The 22269-nt window shown below is 40.0% G+C and overlaps 1 protein-coding gene across 6 annotated transcripts in view; it reads left to right on the top strand.

Annotated features, from left to right (window-relative positions):
* The window catches only part of KIAA1328 (KIAA1328 ortholog), a 425486-nt gene that overhangs the window by 322571 nt on the left and 80646 nt on the right, over positions 1 to 22269 (top strand). For 5 of the 6 annotated variants that reach the window (XM_070778527.1, XM_070778530.1, XM_070778528.1 and 2 more), the window contains exon 9: positions 4916 to 5097. In XM_070778527.1, coding sequence (XP_070634628.1) covers positions 4916 to 5097 — 182 coding nt within the window. Of the gene's footprint in view, positions 1 to 4915; positions 5098 to 13113; positions 21471 to 22269 lie in introns of those variants that run through there. The other variant, XM_070778529.1, reaches the window with a different exon arrangement.

Below are 22269 nucleotides of genomic sequence, written 5' to 3'. Positions count from 1 at the left end.
GGCATCCAGCCCCATTACTGCATGGCAAATAGGAGAAAAGGTGAAAGTAGTGACAGATTTCCTCTTCATGGGATCCACAATCACTGCAGATGGTGATGCAGCCATGAAATCGGAAGACTGTTGCTTCTTGGCAGCAAAGTGATGACAAACCTAGACAGTGTGTTGAAAAGCAGAGACATCACTCTGTCAACAAAGGTCCATATAGTCAAGGCTGCGGTCTTCCCAGTGGTCACATACAGCTGTAAAAGCTGGACCATAAAGAAGGCAGAACGCCAAAGAATTGATACCTTCGAACTATGGTGCTGGAGAAGACTCCTGAAAGTCTCTTGGACAGCAAGGAGATCAAAGCAGTCAATCTTCAGGGAGCTCAACTGTGAATATTCACTGGAAGGACTGATGCTGAAGCTGACGTCCAGTATTTTGGTCATCTGATGCAAACAGATGACTCATTGGAAAAGTCCTTGATGATGGGAAAGATTGAGAGCAGAAGGAGAAGAGGGCATCAGAGAATGAGATGCCGAGATGACATCACTAATGAACATGAACTTGGGCAAACTCCGGAAGATGGTGAGGGACAGGGAGGCCTAGCATGCTGCAGTCCGTGGGGTCACATGGGGTCACGTGACTGGGTGACTGAGCAGCAACAACAACAAACAGCATGCATATTCCTGAATCATAGCATGTATCATATCATATCAAAAATTATCTGTTTTGTGTTTCCCCATCAGTCCAGTAGTTAAGACTCCATACTTGGAATGCAGGGGGCATGAGTTTGATCTCTGGTTGGGAAAGTTGTGTGTGCCGCACAGCATGACCTCCCCCAAAAAAAGCATATGTCTTCATGTCTGTCTCCACCAATAAAATCACATTGAGAACAGGATCCCAGTCTTGCTTGTGTTTGTACCCCCAGCACCTAGCACAGAACAAGGCCCCAGTAAATGTTTGTTTTCCATAAATGCCAGCCCTAGCCCCATTGCATATATACGTATGTCCTCAATAAATATCTGATGAATATATAAATGAATGACTTGGCAATTTATTGAAGAGGAATAAGGAAAGCAGATTTTGAAACAGCTGAGGTTTTTCATCTTAGTAACAAGGAGGATGGTGATACATTAAATGAGAATGGAAACAGAGAGGAACTAGTTTCAAGATAAAGATTATTTATTGCTTTAACATGAGTTGGTTTTTGGAGTGGTTGGAAAAGACATCCCTTCACAGTTTTTTGACAGTTTCTGGAACAGGTCAACAGTTTTGGAGAGCATTGTGGGCGAGATGAATCTATCTATAAGTCATAATTGAAGGAAGATACGATGATGTGGCCAGGATCGCTCAGAGAAAGAGAAAAAAGACGAGGACAGGATCATCAGGAATGTCTGCATTTCAGAGAGGGAAGTAGAAGTATCCCAGTAAAAGAACTGAGCAACAGCCTCCTAGAACTAGAAAACCGATCAAGATGTCTGTCCTGAACTCCGAGGGAATAAGTTTTAAGAAAGGAGTCAGTTGTCAGGAGTCACATGACAATATGGTCTTGTAACAAACAGAAAATGCCACTAGACTTGTTCTCTAAAATATAGCTTTAGTAGGCATGTCTATTAAAATTATTTTCTAGAAGCTTGACAAAGGAGAGAGATTATAGTAATACAAGGAAGATTGTGAAAGTTTTTGTTTTATAATTACAAATATACATGCATTTTGTAAGAAATTTAAGTATTCAGAAAAATATAAATTATAGAAATCTTTCCCTTGGTAACTCTGTTTCTACTTCTCTGGTTTGTTATTTATCCATCCAGAACTTAAAAAATATTTTTGTATATTTTTTTACAAAAATGAGATCACAGTATACCTTCTTTTATTGCAAATTGCTTTTTTGTAACTGTATACTATGTCATGAAGTTTATTCACAGTGGTGTAGAGAACTACCTCATTCTTTTTTTCTCTTTTTTCATTTATTTATTTTTTTTAATTGAGGTATAGTTGATTTACAATATTGTATTAGTTCAGCTGTGTGACATAGTGATTCAAAATTTTTATAGATTATGTTTCATCTAAAAGTGAACTGAAATGAAAGTCACTCAGTCGTGTCCAAGTCTTTGCAACCCCATGGACTATACAGTCCATGGAATTCTCCAGGCCAGAATACTGGAATGGGTAGCCTTTCCCTTCTCCAGGGGATCTTCCCAACCCAGGGATCAAACCCAGGTCTCCTGCATTGCAGATGGATTCTGAGCCACAAGGGAAGCCCAAGTTATTTGTAAAATAGTGATTATATTTCCACCAACTATCTCTCATTTGGTGGGTTGTCTTTTGTTTCTTCAGTGGTTTATTTTGCTGTACAAAAGCTTTTAAGTTTAATTGCTGTTGTTGTTTAGTCACCAAGTCATGTCTGACTCTTTTGCAACCCCGTTGACTGTAGCCCATCAGGCTCCTCTGTCCGTGAGCAAGCAAGAATACTGGAGTGGGTTGCCATTTCCTCCTCCAGGGATAAGTTTAATTAGGTCCCACTTTCTTATTTTTGTTTTTATTTTCTTTGCTTAAGAGACAGATCCAAAAAAAAAAAAAATATTGCTACAGTTTATGTCAAAGATCATTCTACCTGTTTTCTTCTAGGAGTTTTTGTATATAGAGTGAGAGACTTTCCTAATTCCGCTGTCGTTTATGTAATCTGTGGGGTAACTTCTTAAAAGTACAGTTGTAAGAGGGTAGGTGCACTTTTATCTTGTAGTGACACATCACTTACCAAAGGGTTATCCCAATTTGCAGTTTCCCCAGGACTATAATAAAATCCTCGTGCCCACACTTTCTCTGACACTGAGTATTACTGTAACTTTCCCACTTAAGGGAGCAGTTTTTGGATTTAGGTTTAGGTTTTGATTTTTAATGAAACATCCAGTCTTATTTGTAATCCTGGGAAAGCACAGAGAAGTTTGTAAGCGATAAGAAAAGGAGATGACTGGCAGGCTGTAGTCACAGAGGGCATGGGTCAAATGGTAGCAAGAGCATGAGTGAAAGGCATGATTTTCTTTTGAGGTTTTTTATAACTGTATTTTTGCTTTTGGCTGTGCTGGGTCTTTGTTGCTGCACAGGCTTTTCTCGAGTTGTGACAAGCAGGCACTGGTCTCTAGTTGTGGCGTGCAGGTTTCTCACTGCAGTGGCTTCTCGACGCAGAGCATAGGCTCAGGAGTTGTGGTGCTCGGGCTTAGTTGCTGCACGGCATGTGGAGTCTTCCTGGATCAGGGATCAAACCAGTGTCTCCTTCATTGACAGGCAAATTCTTTACCACTGAACCACCAGGGAAGCCCCCTCTTCAGAGATGTTAAAAGAAGAATAGTAGATGGGTAAATTTGGAAGTAAATGAAAGAAGAAAATTCTTGTTTAATCATCTTTATTTCAGAGAAATTAGAATCCAGGTTCCTGGGATGGGATTTGGAATAAAGGTACAGACAAACCTCTGTGTAAAATGGAAGGAGGATTCAGTATTGGGAATGATCAACACTGGCTAGTATTGGGAGCGTGAGTGACCCGAGAATGTATGACTTAGGGAAATCCAGTAGTCTTGGTGATGTTAACTTTACTGTAAGAACAAGTAGAGATGTAGTTGTTGAATTTGCCAGGATTTGGGACTTCTGGGTTGAGGTAAATTTATCTTACATTCACAATGATGTAGTTTTATTCTGCCTATCTTCCTGCCGCATGAAAAGAAGTTTTATGAGCTAAGATACACGTCCATTGGCAGGTCAATAAGGAAAAGTGACCCTTGGGTTCTGGTAAAAAAAAATTTAAGCTCCTAAATTTAATACACTGCTTTATGCCCATATAAAACCATACTGCTAACAGTTTTAGTTTCTTTATACCACTCTGAACATAAAGCTGTGTAATATATGGACTTTTATTAATAAATTATGGTGTGAGCAAACATTACGAAAATTTCTGATCCACACAAAACAAGCCCAGTGACTCTGATGGGTTTATGTCATTTGAATCCTGGTCAAGGGCCTCGTGGAATTCATAATGGATCCAGTAATACTCCATCAACTTGTTCTAGTCTAGGGATTGCCTCTCCTTCTGGGAAGTTTAAACATTCTAGTTTTTAGAATATTACTCTTTGAATAAATTATTTTTCTTCATTTTAATTTCCACATTGTTTATGGTCATAGGCAAGACAAAACGAAAGTATCACGAGATTGCGGTGAGCTTCGTGATAGTCAGAAGGAAGGGACTGGTAGAGTAGTAAGAGATGCACATCATGATAACATTTCTCTCTAAAAAATAAAATGTTCCAAGAGGAATTGTGCTAATGGTGGGAGCATATTTTACTAGAGAGAAAAACATATGCATGTGTGTTTATTTTCATTAAAATTTCTTTTACTCCATATTTGCCTTGTTGACTTTATAATGAAATTATATGAGGACAGAGACCAATTCTCCCACATGCATTATAGTACTATTCCTCATATACTCTGAGTACATAATAAATACCATAACAGTCGAAAACGAGAAACACAAATGCATTTTGAAGCAAACTGGTGATATTTTAATCCCTTATGTTCATTTTTAGTACTCAGAAACATTTTAGTTATGCAAGTCTTGTTTTAGCACACTTTTTATTTCTACAGATACTCTGGTTCTTAGTCATAGTCTGTGGCTTTATTAGCAGTTTCATGAGTCTGACTCTTATTTCCCCAACTCCAGATATAAACTTTTGAGGATAAGAACCACAACTCCAGAGTTGTTTTGGCAGGACACAGAACAGGTCTTCAGTAAAATTTTTAAATTATATATCAATAAAAAAATAAGAAAAAGTTTCTACTGCCATGAATTGCATTTCAACTCATGCTAAATTTATATGCTTTTTTTGTGTGATCCATTCCCCCTTCTGTGCTCTCTATAGCTCATTCATGTTTATTCTTTTCAGTTTATTGAAATCAGAGTGTGATGACTGGACACTTGGAACATCACCGTCCAGCAAAAAGTGCCAAGACTCCACTAACAGTGGAGCAAGTAGAAGGGATAAGAAGACAGTTGGGTTTCAGTCACAGATGGAAGATGATGCCCTGTGGACAAGTCAGAAGAAAGATGCATGTCGATCCCAAAGAGGTGAGCTCAGCATCTGCAGTAGCAAAATGGGAAGCTTTGGGGGCCAGGTTGCTAGTGGTTGCTAGCCATCAACTCCAGATGGTTTCCTGTAACCCTGGAGCAAGAGTTAAACGTGTTACAAACCAGCATGCACCTGCAAGGCCACAGGTGGCACGTCTCCTGGATCAGTGAATTGCATCAACAGTTCTCTTAGAGGACTCACGAGAAACTGTCTAATGTGTCCCTCTTTTTGCAAGCAGCCAACTGTAAGAATTATTCAGCAGTAAATATGGTCATCAATTCAGTTCAGTTCAGTTCAGTCGCTCAGTCGTGTCCGACTCTTTGCGACCCCATGAATCTCAGCACACCAGGCCTCCCTGCCCATCACCAACTCCCGGAGCTTACTCAAACTCATGTCTATCGAGTCGGTGATGCCATCGAGCCATCTCATCCTCTGTCGTCCCCTTCTCCTCCTGCCCCCAATCCCTCCCAGCATCAGGGTCTTTTCCAGTGAGTCAACTCTTTGCATGAGGTGGCCAAAGTACTGGAGTTTCAGCTTTAGCATGGTCATAGACACAAAATAATACATAAAATGAATAAAGAGGACCAGAAATTTAACATTAATCTTTGCTGGGAAAGTAAACTCTAACAACTGCAATTAATCCTCAATTAACTGGAAATATGAGGAGGGTGGAAGAGAGGTCATTGTGGCTAAAACAGAACCTCATAAGTCTTAAGCCTGTATTGCCTAGCAGTCTTTGAAGTACCAGTAATTCTTTCTATTTTATATGTGGTAGATATTTTAAAAGAAATCAGTTATAAATAACTATATGGAATATTAAGTGAAGCACTTAAATTTAATTTCATATCCCAGTTGTTTCTGAAGTGGCTTTTGGTTTCATCTCTCCTGGAATCATTAAAGGAAGGACTCTGGGACAGAATGGAACAAGTCTGAGCTTCATTGGTCAGAAGATGTGCAGAAAGCAAAGGGCCCCAAAAGGTCTCAGAGCCCACTTCTGTTCACTCCTCTTTCCCAGACATCTTTCTTGCCTGTTCACAACCATTACCCTCAATTTCCTCCTTGTTTACCTCTTTTTACTGGGCTAGCTAGCACTGTCCACTGCTAGTGTTAGCCAACCAATTTCTCATAATCTCTCTAGTCACTCTCACATCTATTTATTTAAGAATTGTACAGTGCTTTATGAGGTCTTCCTGGGGCTTCCCTGGTGACTTAGATGGTAAAGAATCTACTTGCAATTCAGAAGACCTGGGTTCAATCTCTAGGTTGGGAAGATCCCCTGGAAAAGGAAATGGCAACCCACTGTAATATTCTAGTCTGGAGAATTCCATGGACAGAAGAACTGCAGTCCATGGGGTTGCAAAGAGTCAGGCACCACTGAGCAACTAATACTTTACTTTTATGAGATCTTATAGGTATACTACTCCCTGCCTTTCCTCATCAACTGCCAGCTTTGTCACGTTTTTGGTTTTAATTATGATTAATCTAGAAACCATTTAGTCCTCTCCCAGATAATTAAAAGAAGGTAATTAGTCCAAGTTTCAAAAGGGAGACTATCCACAGTTTGAAAAAAGAGCAAAGGTACATTTCATTTGATATAGGACAAAAGTTCTGCATACCTCTACTGTTTTAGGACAACTTAGAACAACTCTTGTCTTTTTAGACTTTGCTACCAGAAATAGAAATGAAACTGAGGAGACTTTGTATCTGAGATGGAATCTTATCTACTTTGTCTATTAGTCATCCTTCAGAGATGGGACATTCTTACTTTTGGCTTCTTCTGTTCTGAGTCACTGCACTTTGGAGAGTGGAGAACCAATCGAAATCGCTGTGGCGGTTACACTGCAAGGCTCAACATAGTCTTCTGTTAAACTGACAACAAACTTGTGTTGTGTGTCGGCACTAAAATAAAATAGCAATATGAGAAAAATTTAGTGTAATAGCAAAGGGACAAATAACTTGTGTTATTGGCTGAGACCACAGCAACATTAGAAAGCTGCAATTGAAAAGGCACTTTGAGAAAAGGTGTCATCAGGCCAGCCCCGCTGTGGAGGTTAATCTCTCCCAGGCCCAGCTACAGAAGCCGGAAGTCTACAAAGGGCTTGTGCCCACCCCCCAAAAAAATCAATTTCTAATTTAAAACAAAATCATTTTTGACTAACAGGGATTCAGAACCCATTACTTTTTGCTGTGTAGTCTGCTGACATTTCAGCACTTTCTGTTGTGCACAATGAATCCTAATAGTCATTTTATAATGTTACTAGACCAATCAATTTAACCAAGAGAAAGCTGTTACAATTCTGCAGTTTCCAGGCACAGTTCACTCATGGTTTTATTTTTTTCATTACTCTTTTTTTTCCTTCCCCCTTTTTTGAGGGGTTGTGGGGGAGGATTATTGCATTATAGTGAGAAAAATAGAAAATTTTTCATCTTTTTAAAAGAGTTCTGCTTCAAGGTATTCACAGCAATTATTAACTTTTTCTTCTACTCGCAAGAAATGCTGTCTTGTATTTTTCCCTTCTTTTATTCTAATATGGAGAGAAAAGCACAATGATGGTATAGCTGATCACTGAGGAGCTGAAGTTGCCCCTTGGAGCTGCTCTGCCCGTTGCAGGGCTGGTGATACACACAGATCACAGTACAGGGCAAGGTTGTTGCACTGGCATTTGCAGTGAGACGGACTTTCCCCAGGTGTGCTGTGGCAGGATCAGACACCCTGTTTAGCATAAGGCCAACGACCTAACACTAATTGCCTAAGTTACACTGCTGGGTTTAGCATCTCCTTAATTGCTTTCCCCCTTTAGCGTGTCTGAATTTTTAAACATATTATTCTTCTGTTTCATATCCTTTGTTACTTTTGTTGTCCTTTAATCATTAAGTACTACATAGGACATTTACTGCAGGACCATTAATCTTTATTATCAGTCTCTTACTCCCTTACCTCTTCTATCCGCCTCACCATTCTGTCAACTTTATTAATACCAAACACGTTCAAAAAAAAAAAAAAAAGGCCTGATTCTTATCTCAAGAAATAACCTTGTGATTGTGAAAATATCAGTACAGTACAGTATTGTCAGAATTATGCTTGAGATGTAAATTGTTTTTCAATCATCAATGCTTGGAATGTTTTTAGTTGCCTTTATTGAGCTCTGTGGAACAAGGAGACTTACTATGGAAAATCCAGACTTGAATCAAGAACTTTTAAGCTGGCAGAGGCCAACACAATATTGTAAAGCAATTATCTTCCAATTTAAAAAAATCATAATTTAAGAAAAAGAACTTTTAAGCCAAAAGCATAAATTTAAAAATACCCACTCTTCATTCTTCTTTTTTCCTCCCTACTCAGCAGTGTTTTTATTCTTTCCTAGCTTGCCTAGACCCTCTCCTTCCTGAACCCAAACTGATTCTCATTCCTGAATCAGGCTGGAAAGCCATTCCAAAGCGCAGTACTACATTTAGAGTTAGCTCCTGTTTGTTTCTCTGTCATCAATTTCTCACTCCCCTTAACACTTTGAGAGAGTTTGAGAAAAGCTGAACCTAGACTGACTGTGATTTTCATTCTGTATGTCCTCTAACTGATATGGATAAGAGGCTTATGGAAGCTTCCTGTTGGGAAAGACTGACTGGAGGAAACTGGGTCTTGTTCTAATGGATCTTGTTCTAAATCTTTAATCCAATTTTCTGCTGATGGGCAAGGCTGTGTTCCCTCCCTGTTTGACCTGAGACCAAACTATGGTGGAGGTAATTAAGATAATGGCACCCTCCTTCAAAAGGTCCGGTGCACCCACTGTCTCACTCAGTGCCCCTGACCCTGCCAGCAGGCCACTACCAACCCACGCCTCCCAAGAGACTCCTGGACACTCACAGGCAAGTCTGGGTCAGTATCTTGTGGGGACACTGCTCCTTTCTCCTGGGTCCTGGTGCGCACAAGGTTTTGTTTGTGCCCTCCAAGAGTCTGTTTCCCCAGTCCTGTGTAAGTTCTGTAATCAAATCCTGGTGGCCTCCAAAGTCAAATTCCCTGGAGGTTCTCAGTCCCTTTGCCAGATCCCCAGGTTGGGAAATCTGTTGTGGGTCCTAGAATTTCCTTAACAGTGCAAGAATTTCTTTGGTATAATTGTTCTGCAGTTTGTGGGTTGTCTGCTCGGCGGCTCTATGGTGGGGTTAATGGTGACCTCCTCCAAGAGGGTTTATGCCACAGGCTGTGTGACCCAGGTAGCTGCACCCAGAGCCCCTGCCCCTGCGGCAGGCCAATACTGACCCATACCTCCACAGGAGACACTCAAACTCAGTTCTGGCAGTTTGAAAAATCAGGAGAATACCAGAAAAACATCTACTTCTGCTTTATTGATTACACCAAAGCCTTTAACTGTGTAGATCACAAGCACCTGTGGAAAATTCTTCAAGAGATGGGAATACCAGAACACCTTACCTGGTTCCTGAGAAGTCAGTATACAGGTCAAGAAGCAACAGTTAGAACCAGACATGAAACAATGGACTGGTTCAGAATTGGGAAAGGAGTACATCAAGGCTATATTTTGTCACCCTGCTTATTTAATGTATATGCAGAGTACATCATGCAAAATGCCAGGCTGGATGAAGCTCAAGCTGGAATCAAGATTGCCAGGAGGAGTATCAATATCCTCAGATATGCAGATTACACCACCCTTATGGCAGAAAGTAAAGAGAAACTAAAGAGCCTCTTGATGAAGGTGAAAGAGGAGAGTGAAGAAGCTGGCTTAAAACTCAACATTCAAAAACCTAAGATCATGTTGTCCAGTCCCCTCACTTACTTCATGGCAAATAGATGGGAAACAATGGAAACAGTGACAGACTTTATTTTTGGTGGGCTCCAAAATCACTGCAGATGGTGACTGCAGCCATGAAATTAAAAGACGCTTGCTCCTTGGAAGAAAAGATGTGACAAACCTGGACAACATATTTAAAAGCAAAAACATTATTTTGCCAACAAAGGTCCATCTAGTCAAAGCTATGGTTTTTCCAGTGATCATGTATAGATGTGAGACTTGGACTATAAAGAAAGCTGAGCGCCAAAGAATTGATGCTTTTGAACTGTGGTGTTAGAAAAGACTCTTGAGAGTCCCTTGGACTGCAAGGAGACCCAACTAGTCCATCCTAAAGGAAATCAGTCTTGAATGTTCATTGGAAGGACTGATGCTGAGGCTGAAACTCCAATACTTTGGCCACCTGATGCAAAGAACTGACTCCTTGGAAAAGACCCTGATGCTGGGAAAGATTGAAGGCAGGAAGAGAAGGGGATGACAGAGGATGAGATGGTTGGATGGCATCACTGACTCAATGGTCATGAGTTTGAGCAAGTTCTGAGAGTTAATGATGGACAGGGAAGCCTGGTGTGCTACAGTCCATGGGGTCACAAAGAGTCAGACAGGACTGAGCAACTGAACTGAACTGAACCTAGAGCAAATTGGATTTACCTGATGATATTGACTGTGACCTGCGTTTTGTCTCTCAAGTTTTTTAGTTTATATAATATACAGCAGCTGTCACTGGTTGAGACTCTCTGAGAGACTCCCAAACACAGTTTTCTTTTACTGGAAGTGAAGGAGTAATCCCAAGTGAGGAATAATCTCTGAAGTTCCTAGTTCTCCCTCTAAGTAAGCTCATGCTTGCAATGATCTAAGTGTTCTTTGCAATCCATGTTGGATTAATATAGAGGTCCTGATTTTAAAAAATAAGCAAGTGGGATTATCTAAAGTACAGAAACAATTTCCATCTTGCCCCTAAAGAGCATTTATTTATGTTTCTTTTATTATTAGCATTATTATTATATGTCTAATCATTAGAAGGAATGCCACAATATCTTACTCCTGGTTCCCAGTAGTCTGAGATAACAAATTTGTTAAAACTTGATACTTTGATCATCAGAACACAGAAGACAAGCATACTGCAGAGCTATGAATAAATGTAACCACGTATATTAAATCATCCTGCCTAGCCCACTCAGAAAAGAAATTCAATCACAAGAGACCAACATTCAGAGCCGAAGCAGCTATGTATTGAATAGTCTCTTAAGCCAGAGGCTCTACATTGCCTATCCTCTGCGATAGAAGTATCTCAAAATACTACATAATTTACTTACTTATCATGTATGTTTTGTGTCTTCTCCCAAGAGCATATAAGCACTCCTTATGTTCACCATTGTTTCCATGTCTCCTTGAATGTTGCTTAACACATGGTAGACGCTCATAATGTATTTGTTTAATGAATTAATATATTACAGTTGACCCTTAAACTACTCAGGGTTGAGCTGCCAGAATCCCCTTACGTGTGGAATCCTTTCAGGAGTAAATACTGCAATTCTACACAGTCTTTGGTTGGTTGAATCTATAAATGTGGAAGAACTGCCTGTACCGAGGGCCACCTCTAAGTTATACTTGGATTAACCCCCACGTTCTTCAAAGGTCAACTGTATATATATTAGTTTTCTTTTCTGTGTCCTTGCCTTATTTTTCCACAACAAGGATCTAATCAATGAGATCTTTGACCTCAGTGCCTACAATGATTTAGTGGTTTAAGAAGTGTACGTGCTGGTCCCTTTAAAGCCCTTATGTTGATTGATTGGTAATATCAGAGATATCAGTGAAGAAGGGGTCTTAAAAAGCACTGCTTGAAAGCCAAGAATACTATGGGTTTTTCTTCAGTTTCTTTTATTCTAATTGAGATTTAATTTTTGTACAATAAAATTGCATAGGACTGAAGAGTACAGTTTGATAAACCTTGACACTTATATATACCCACATGGTTAAGAAATAGCGCATTTCCATTATTCATGAAAGCTTCCTTGTGTTCCTTTCTAGTCATTCCCCATGAGGCCTCTCTCCTTGGTTTGCACGTGGCTGCCTTTTCAGTGTGTCCTCACATGCCCTGTTTGCTGTGAATGTGCATCCTTGGTGTGTCTCCCTTTTCTTATAAGGACAGAGTCTTACTGGATTATGGGCCACCCATATGACTTCATTTGACCTTCATTACCTCTTTAAAAGAGCTTCCCTGGCAGCTCAGATGGTAAAGAATCCATCTGCAATGTGGGAGGCCTGAGTTCAATCCCTGGGTTGGGAAGATCCCCTGGAGGAGGGCATGGCAACCCACTCCAGTATTCTTGCCCAGAGAATCCCCATTGACAGAGGAGCCTGGCGGGCTACAGTCCATGGGGATCACAAATAGTCAGACACGTCTGAGAGACTAAGCACACAGCACATACCTCTTTAAAGGCCCTGTCTTCAAATATAGTCACATTCTGAGCTGTACTGGGGGTTAGGACTTCTGCATTTGAATTGCCGAGGGCGGTGGGGTGGGGCTGAAAGCACAATTCAGTCCATAACAGTTACTCTCTTTCCAATCTTTTCATGCCTTTTACTTCTTATTTCACTGTCCTTTCTAGGATTCTATTAACAGTGTAGAATAAAATGGTAAAAGTGGACTCATGCCTTGTTCCCAGTGTCACAGGGAAGGCAGACTGTCTTTCACCATTAAGTACGATTTAAATGTAGGCTTTCCGTAAATGCCCTTTATCAGGTTAAGAAAGTTTCCTCCTCATTTGCTGAGAGCCTTTATGGTAATGAGTGTTGAATTTCATCAAGTCTTTTTTTTCCTGCACCTATTGAGATGATCATGTGTTTTCTTCCTTATTCTGTTAACGTGATGAATTACACTGATTGGGAGATATTGGTGCATAACGTCCTTTTTTTTTTTTTTTTGGTAATGACCTTGTCAGGTTTTGGTATTAGAGTTATGCTAGCATCATGAATGAATCAGGAGCAGGTCAGCAAGATGGCAGCATAGGGACTTCCAGGAGCTTATCCCTCCCCAGAAACACTGAAAAACCTAGCACATACTGTCAGAACCCACATTACCAAAGCTCTGGAAGATGGTGAATGATTTATGGAAACCAAGCAAATGCTTAACTGGGAAAAAGGCCACTGAACCATGGTAGGAGAACTTTACAAAGTTTTAATTTATGTTCACCCTACTCCCTTCTACAGCATAGCAGCAGTCTTACAGATGACAGCCGAGTTCCAGGTGTGAACTGGTCCCAGAGGAAGCAGACCTTATTCTCAAGGAGTTGTGTTTATCTGTTTCATCCTGTCTGTGGATTTCCCAAAGGGCTGATACATGGAGATCTCCTTTGTTTTTCCTACGTGTAAACTTTTTCAAGACAAAGAAGCAGCTGTATGTAGGACATTCCTTGAAAACATTGAAAGCCAAATGAAAACACCACTGCCACCTGGGGTAAAAAATAACAGTTGAGACAAACAATAGACAACTAAAAGCCAACACACCTCGGTGAAATGGATTCACCTAGGAATGGATTCATTCCTAAAAATACACAAAGTACCAAAACTGACCTAAGAAAAACAAAACATCTGAATAAACCTGTTAGCAAATAGATTAAACCAGTAATCACAAAGCTCCCAACAAAAGCAAGCTCAAAATTGGATGGCTTCACTGCTGAATTGTATCAAATAGTAAAGAAGAATTAAGACAAATCTTTTTCAGACTCTTCCCAAAAATATAGCAGAGGAAGCATTATTCTGCAAACAAAGTCAAAGACATCACAAGAAAACTATAGACAAAAATCCATTGTGAATATAGATGAAAATATCCTCAACAAAATAATAGCGAACTGAATGCAGCAGCATATTAAAAGAGTTATATATCATGATCAAATAGGATTTAGCCCAAGAATTCATCATACAGGTGGTTTATCATATTAAAAGGTATTTCATAATAAAAATACCATAGTAATAAAAATAAAAAATATGATCATGTTAACACAGAAAAATCATTTGACAAAATCTGACACTCCATGATAAAAACAATAATAAAATAGGAGTAGAAGGAAACTTCTTCAACATAATGAGGGACATCTATGAAAAGCCCACAGCTAATGTCATATTCAGTCGTGAAAGACTTCCCTCTAAGATCAAGAACAAGCCAAGTATTCCCACTTTTGCCACTTCTCTTCAACATTTTACTGGAAGTTTTCTATTTTTTAAGAAGACATATAAAAATTAGGCAAGAAAAAGAAAACATACTCAAATTGGAAAGGAAGAATTTAAACTGCATTAGCAGATGACATGATTTTATATAGAGAATTTCCTAGAGAATGCAAAAAAGAAAAAACTACTAGAACTAATTGCACCAAAGCTGTTAGAGCTAATAAATGAATTTAACAGAGTTTCAGAATAGAATTTAGCACAAAAATCTATTGTATTTGTATACACTAGTAATGACCTCAGAGAAGGCAATGGCACCCCACTCCAGTACTCTTGCCTGGAAAATCTCTTGGGCAGAGGAGCCTGGTGGGCTGCAGTCCATGGGGTCGCTAAGAGTTGGACACGACTGAGCAATTTCACTTTCACTTTTCACTTTCATGCATTGGACAAGGAAATGGCAACCCACTCCAGTACTCTTGCCTGGAGAATCCCAGGGACGGGGAAGCCTGGGGGGCTGCCGTCTATGGGGTCGCACAGAGTCGGACACGACTGAAGCAACTTAGCAGCAGCAGCAGCAGTAATGAACTACTGAAAAGGAGTAAGAAAACAATTCCATTTATAACAGCATCAAAACAATAAAATACCTAGCAATAAATTTAACCAAGATTGCAAGACTTGTACACTGAACAGTTGCAAGAGATCAAATTGCCAACATCCATTGGATCATAGAAAAAGCAAGGGAATTCCAGAAAAACATCTACTTCTGCTTTTTGACTATGCTAAACCCTTTGACTATGTGGATCAAAAACAAACTGTGAAAAATTCTTGAAGATATGGGAATACCAGACCACTTGAAGTCTCTTGAGAAACCTGTATGCAGGTCAAGAAGCAACAGAATTGGACATGGAACAACGGACTGGTTCAAAATTGGGAAAGGAGTACAACAAGGCTATGTATTGTCACCCTGTTTATACAGCTTATATGCAGAGTACACCATACAAAATGCCAGACTAGATAAAGCTCAGCTGGAATCAAGATTTCCAGGATAAATATCAGCAACCTCAGATATACAGATAATACCACTCTAAAGGCAGAAAGAGAAGAGGAACTAAAGAGCCTCTTGATGAAGGTGAAAGAGGAGAATGAAAAAGCTGGCTTAAAACTCAACATTTAAAACACTACAATCATGGCATCTGGTCCCATCACTTCATGGCAAATTGGAGAGGAAAAAGTGAAAGCAGTGACAGATTATGTTTTCTTGAGCTCCAAAATCACTGCAGATGGTGACTGCAGCCATGAGGTTAAAAGACACTTGCTCCTTGGGAAAGAAAGCTATGAAAAACCTGGACAGCCTATTAAAAAGCAAAGACATCACTTTTCCGATAAAGATCCAAATAGTCAAAGCTATGCTTTTTCCAGTAGTCATGTACGGATATGAGAGTTGGACCACAAAGAAGATTGAGTACCAAAGGATTGATGCTTTCGAAGTGTGGTGCTGGAGAAGACTGTTGAGAGTCCCTTGGACTGCAAGGAGATCAAACCACTCAATCCTAAAGGAAATCAACCCTGAGTATTCATTGGAATACTTTGCCCACCTAGTGCAAAGAACCAACTCATTGGAAAAGACCCTGATGCTGGGAAAGATTGAAGGCAAAAGGAGTTGTGGGCAACAGAAAATGAGATAGATAAATAGCATCACTGATTCAGTGGACATCATTCTGAGCAAACTCTGGGAGATAATGAAGGACAGGGGACTCTGGCATGCTGCAGTCCATGGGATCACAAAAAGCCAGACACGACTTAGCAACTGAACAACAATAACAGCAAATCAATGAGTTTAGTAAAGTCTGTATATAAAGTTAATATATAGAAGAAATCCCTTGCATTCCTATATACTAAAAATGAAAAATCAGAGAAAATAATGAAACAATCGTGTTCACCATTGCAACAAAAAGAATAAAATACCTTGGAATAAAACTACCTAAGGAGACAAAATGTGGTCCACTGGAGAAGAGAATAGCAAACCACTTCAGTATTCTTGCTTTGAGAACCCCATGAACAGTATGAAAAGGCGAAAGATAGGATACTGAAAGAGGAACTCCCCAGGTCAGTAGGTGCCCACTATGCTACTGGAGATCAGTGGAGAAATAACTCCAGAAAGAATGAAGGGATGGAGCCAAAGCAAGAACAATACCCAGTTGTGGATATGACTGGTGATACAAGCCAGGTCCAATGCTGTAAAGAGCAATATTGCATAGGAACCTGGAATGTTAGGTCCATGAAACAAGGCAAATTGGAAGTCGTCAAACAGGAGATGGCAAGAGTGAATGTCGACATTCTAGGAATCAGCGAACTTATTTGGCAAAACTAATACAATATTGTAAAGTTTAAAAATAAAATAAAATTTAAAAAGTAAAATAAAATAAAATGGACTGGAATGGGTGAATTTAATTCAGATGACCATTATATCTACTGCTGTGGGCAGGAATCCCTCAGAAGAAATGGATTAGCCATCATGGTCAACAAAAGAGTCTGTAATGCAGTACTTGGATGCAATCTCAAAAACAACAGAATGATCTCTGTTCATTTCCAAGGCAAACCATTCAATATCACAGTAATCCAAGTCTGTGCCCCAGCCAGTAACACTGAAGAAGCTGTAGTTGAATGATTCTATGAAGACCTACAAGACCTTTTAGAAATAACACCCCAAAAAGATGTCCTTTTCATTATAGAGGACTGGAATGCAAAAGTAGGAAGTCAAGAAACACCTGGACTAACAGGCAAATTTGGCCTTGGAATACAGATTGAAGCAGGGCAAAGACTAATAGAGTTTTGCCAAGAGAACGCACTGGTCATAGCAAACACCCTCTTCCAACAACACAAGAGAAGACTCTACACGTGGACATCACCAGATGGTCAACACCAAAATCATATTGATTACATTCTTTGCAGCCAAAGATGGAGAAGCTCTATACAGTCAACAAAAACAAGACCAGGAGCTGACTGTGGCTCAGATCATGAACTCCTTATTGCCAAATTCAGACTTAAATTGAAGAAAGTAGGGAAAGCCACTAGACCATTCAGGTATGACCTAAATCAAATCCCTTATGATTATACAGTGGAAGTGAGAAATAGATTTAAGGGACTAGATCTGATAGATAGAGTGCCTGATGAACTATGGACGGAGGTTCGTGACATGGTACAGGAGATAGGGATCAAGACCATCCCCATGGAAAACAAATGCAGAAAAGCAAAATGGCTGTCTGCGGAGGCCTTACAAATAGCTGTGAAAAGAAGAGAAGCAAAAAGCAAAGGAGAAAAGGAAAGATATTCCCATCTGAATGCAGAGTTCCAAAGAATAGCAAGAAGAGATAAGAAAGCCTTCCTCAGTGATCAATGCAAATAAATAGAGGAAAACAACAGAATGGGAAAGACTAGAGATCTCTTCAAGAAAATTAGAGATACCAAGGAAACATTTCATGGAAAGATGGGCTCGATAAAGGACAGAAATGGTATGGACCTAACAGAAGCAGAAGATATTAAGAAGAGGTGGCAGGAATACACAAAAGAACTGTACAAAAGAGATCTTCATGACCAAGATAATGACAATGGTATGATCACTGACCTAGAGCCAGACATCCTGGAATGTGAACTCAAGTGGGCCTTAGAAAGCATCACTACGAACAAAGCTAGTGGGGGTGATGGAATTCCAGTTGAGCTACTTCAAATCCTGAAAGATGATGCTGTGAAAATGCTGCACTCAATATGCCAGCAAATTTGGAAAACTCAGCAGTGGCCACAGGACTGGAAAAGGTCAGTTTTCATTCCAATCCCAAAGAAAGGCAATGCCAAAGAAAGCTCAAACTACCACACAGTTGCACTCATCTCACACGCTAGTAAAGTAATACTCAAAATTCTCCAAGCCAGGCTTCAGCAATACGTGAATCATGAACTTCCAGATGTTCAAGCTGGTTTTAGAAAAGGCAAAGGAACCAGAGACCAAATTGCCAACATCCACTGGATCATCGAAAAAGCAAGAGAATTCCAGAAAAATATCTATTTCTGCTTTATTGACTATGCCAAAGCCTTTGACTGTGTGGATGACAATAAACTGTGGACAATTCTGAAAGAGATGGGAATACCAGACCACCTGACCTGCCTCTTGAGAAATCTGTATGCACGTCAGGAAGCAACAGTTAGAACTGGACATGGAACAACAGACTGGTTCCAAATAGGAAAAGGAGTACGTCAAGGCTGTATATTGTCACCCTGCTTATTTAACTTCTATGCAGAGTACATCATGAGAAACACAAAAGCTAGAATCAAGACTGCCGGAAGAAATTTCAATAACCTCAGATATACAGATGACACCACCCTTATGGCAGAAAGTGAAGAGGAACTAAAAAGCCTCTTGATGAAAGTGAAAGAGGAGAGTGAAAAAGTTGGCTTAAAGCTCAACATTCAGAAAACGAAGATCATGGCATCTGGTCCCATCACTTCATGGGAAATAGATGGGGAAACAGGGGAAACAGTGTCAGACTTTATTTTGGGGGCTCCAAAATCACTGCAGGTGGTGACTGCAGCCATGAAATTAAAAGATGCTTACTCCTTGGAAGAAAAGTTATGACCAACCTAGATAGCATATTCAAAAGCAGAAATATTATTTTGCCAACAAAGGTCCATTTAGTCAAGGCTATGGTTTTTCCAGTGGTCATATATGGATGTGAGAGTTGACCTGTGAAGAAAGCTGAGCGCCGAAGAATTGATGCTTTTGAACTGTGGTGTTGGAGAAGACTCTTGCGAGTCCCTTGGACTGCAAGGAGATCCAACCAGTCCATTCTGAAAGAGATCAGCCCTGAGATTTCTTTGGAAAGAATGAAGCTAAAGCCGAAAGTCCAGTACTTTGGCCACCTCATGCAAAGAGTTGACTCATTGGAAAAGACTCTGATGCTGGGAGAGATTGGAGGCAGGAGGAGAAAGGGACGACAGAGGATGAGATGGCTGGATGGCATCACTGACTGGATGGATGTGAGTCTGAGTGAACTCCGGGAGTTGGTGATGGACAGGGGGCCTGGCGTGCTGTGATTCATGGGGTCACAAAGGGTTCGACACAACTGAGCAACTGAACTGAACTGAACTGTAGGCGACAAAACACCTGTATGCAGAAAACTATAAGACACTGGTCAATGAAATCAAGAATGACACAAATAGATAGAGAGATATACCATATTATTGGATTGGAAGAATCAATATTATGGAAATAACTGTGCTACCCAAAGCAGTCTACAGATTCAGCACTGCTCCTGCTATGTCGCTTCAGTCGTGTCCGACTCTGTGCGACCCCATAGACGGCAGCCCACCAGGCTCCACCGTCCCTGGGATTCTCCAGGCAAGAACACTGGAGTGAGTTGCCATTCCCTTCTCCAATGCATGAAAGTGAAAAAATAAAGTGAAGTCACTCAGTCGTGTCTGACTCCTAGTGACCCCATGGACTGCAGCCCACCAGGCTCCTCTGCCCATGGGATTTTCCAGGCAAGAGTACTGGAGTGGGTTGCCATTGCCATCTCCCAGATTCAGCACAATCCCTATCAAATTATCAATGGCATTTTTCTCAGAACTCGAATCAAAAAGTTTGCAATTTGTATGGAATCACAAAAGACCCCAAATAGCCAAAACCATCTTGAGAAAGAAAAACAGACCTGGAGAAATCAATCTTCCGGATTTCAGACGGTATTACAAAGTACAGTCATCAAGACAGTATGGTACTAGCACAAAAGCAAAAATATAGATCAAATGGAACAAGATAGAAATCCCAGAGATAAACCCACACACCTATGGGCACCTTATCTTAGATAAAGGAAATATACAAATAAATATATTTGTATAATTTGTATAAATATAAATATACAAATAAAAAAAACAAATATACAATGCAGAAAAGACAACCTCTTCAGTAAGTGCTGAGAAACTGGACAGCTGCATGTAACATAGTGAAATTAGAACACTTCCTAACATCATACACAAACATAATCTCAAAATGGATTAAAGACCTAAATGTAAGGTCAGAAACTGTAAAGCTCTTCTAGGAAAACTTAGGCAGTGCACTCTTTGACATCAATTGCAGCAAGATCCTCTTTGACCCAAAGTAATGGAAATTTAAAAAAAAAAAAAAAATAAGCAAATGGGGCCTAATTAAACTTAAAAGCTTTTGCACAGCAAAGAAAACTGTAAGCAAGATGAAAAGGCAGCACTCAGAATGGGAGGAAATAATCACAGATGAAGCAACTGACAAAGGATTAATTTCCAAAATATACAAGCCAGATCAATACCAGAACAACAAGCAACCCAATCAAAAATGGGCAGAAGACCTAAACAGACATTTCTCCAAAGAAGACATACATATGGCCAATAAACACATGAAAAGATGCTCAACATTGCTCATTATTAGAGAAATGCAAATCAAAATTGCAATGAGGTAGTAACTCCCACCAGTCAGAATGACCATTATCAAAATTCTACAAATTGATATTTGGCAAAACTAATACAATTATGTAAAGTTTAAAAATAAAATAAAATTAAATTAAAAAAAAATTGTACAAATTATAGATGCTGGAGAGGGTGTGGTGAAAAGGGAACCCCCTTGCACTGTTGGTGGAAATGTAAATTGATACAACCAATGTGGAGAACAGTATGGAGATTACGTTTAAAAACTAGGAATAAAGCTACCATATTACCCAGCAATCCCACTACTCGGCATGCTATGCTAAGTCATTTCAGTCATGTCCGACTCTGTGCGACCCCTTAGACGGCAGCCCACCAGGCTCCCCCGTCCCTGGGATTCTCCAGGCAAGAACACTGGAGTGGGTTGCCATTTCCTTCTCCAATGCATGAAAGTGAAAAGAGAAAGTAAAGTCGCTCAGTCGTGTCCGACTCTTAGCGACCCCATGGACTGCAGCCTACCAGGCTCCTCCATCCATGGGATTTTCCAGGCAAGAGTACTGGAGTGGAGTGCCATTGCCTTCTCTGACTACTGGGCATATGCCCTGAGAAAACCATAATTGAAAAAGGCCCATGTACCCCAGTGTTCATTGAAGCACTATTTACAATAACCAGGACATGGAAGCAATCTAGATGTCCATCAACAGATGAATAGATAAAGAAGTTGAGATATATATATATATATATATATATATATATATACACACACACACACAGTGGAATGTTACTCAGCTATAAAAAAGAACAGAGAGGAGTCTGTTGAAATGAGGTGAGTGAACCAAAGAGAAAAACAAATATTGTATGTTAGTCCATATATATGGAATCTAGAAAAGTGGTACTGATGAACATACTTCAGGACAGGAATAGAGATACAGGCGTAGAGGAGAGTCTTCTGAACACAGTGGGGGAAGGAGAGGGTGGGAGAAATCGAGAGAATAGCATTGACATTATATACTACCATGTCTGGAGTGGAATGGGAAGCTACTGTGTGGCACAGGGAGCTCAGCCAGCCTGGCACTCTGTGATGACCTAGAGGGGTGGAATTGGGGGAGGAGAGGTTCAAGAGGGAAGGGATATATGTATATATACATACATATATGTTTATGGCTGATACATGGTGTTGTGCAGCAGGAACCAATACACCATTGTGGAGAAATTACTCTCTAGTTTAAAAAAAAGGAAGAAAATGTGGTACATATATATAATGAAATATTACTCAGCCAAAAAAAGGAATGCATTTGTGTCATTTACAGAAACATAGATTGACCTAGAGATTGTCATACAGAGTGATGTAAGTCAGAAAAAAAAATGTTGTATAGTAATGTATATATATAAAGTCTAGAAAAATGATAAAGGCGGTCTTATTTGCAAAGCAGAAATAGAGACACAGACATAGAGAACTAATGTATGGATACCAAGGGGGAAAGGAGATGGATGGGATGAACTGGGAGACTGGAACTTACATATATACATTACTGTGTGTAAAATAGATACCTAATGAGAACCTACTGTGCAGCACAGGGAACTCTACTCAGTGCTCGGTGGTGACCCAAATGGGAAGGAAATCCAAAAGAGGCAATTTATATAAGAAAAGTGAAAGTGTTTGTTGCTCAGTCATCTCCAACTCTTTGCGACCCCATAGACTGGACCCCATAGCCCGCCAGGCTCCTCTGTCCATGGAATTCTCCAGGCAAGAATACTGGA

Source organism: Bos indicus, chromosome 24 (assembly GCF_029378745.1).
Source record: "Bos indicus isolate NIAB-ARS_2022 breed Sahiwal x Tharparkar chromosome 24, NIAB-ARS_B.indTharparkar_mat_pri_1.0, whole genome shotgun sequence".
Taxonomy (NCBI): Eukaryota; Metazoa; Chordata; class Mammalia; order Artiodactyla; family Bovidae; genus Bos; species Bos indicus.
This window is presented reverse-complemented; position numbering and strand designations above follow the sequence as displayed.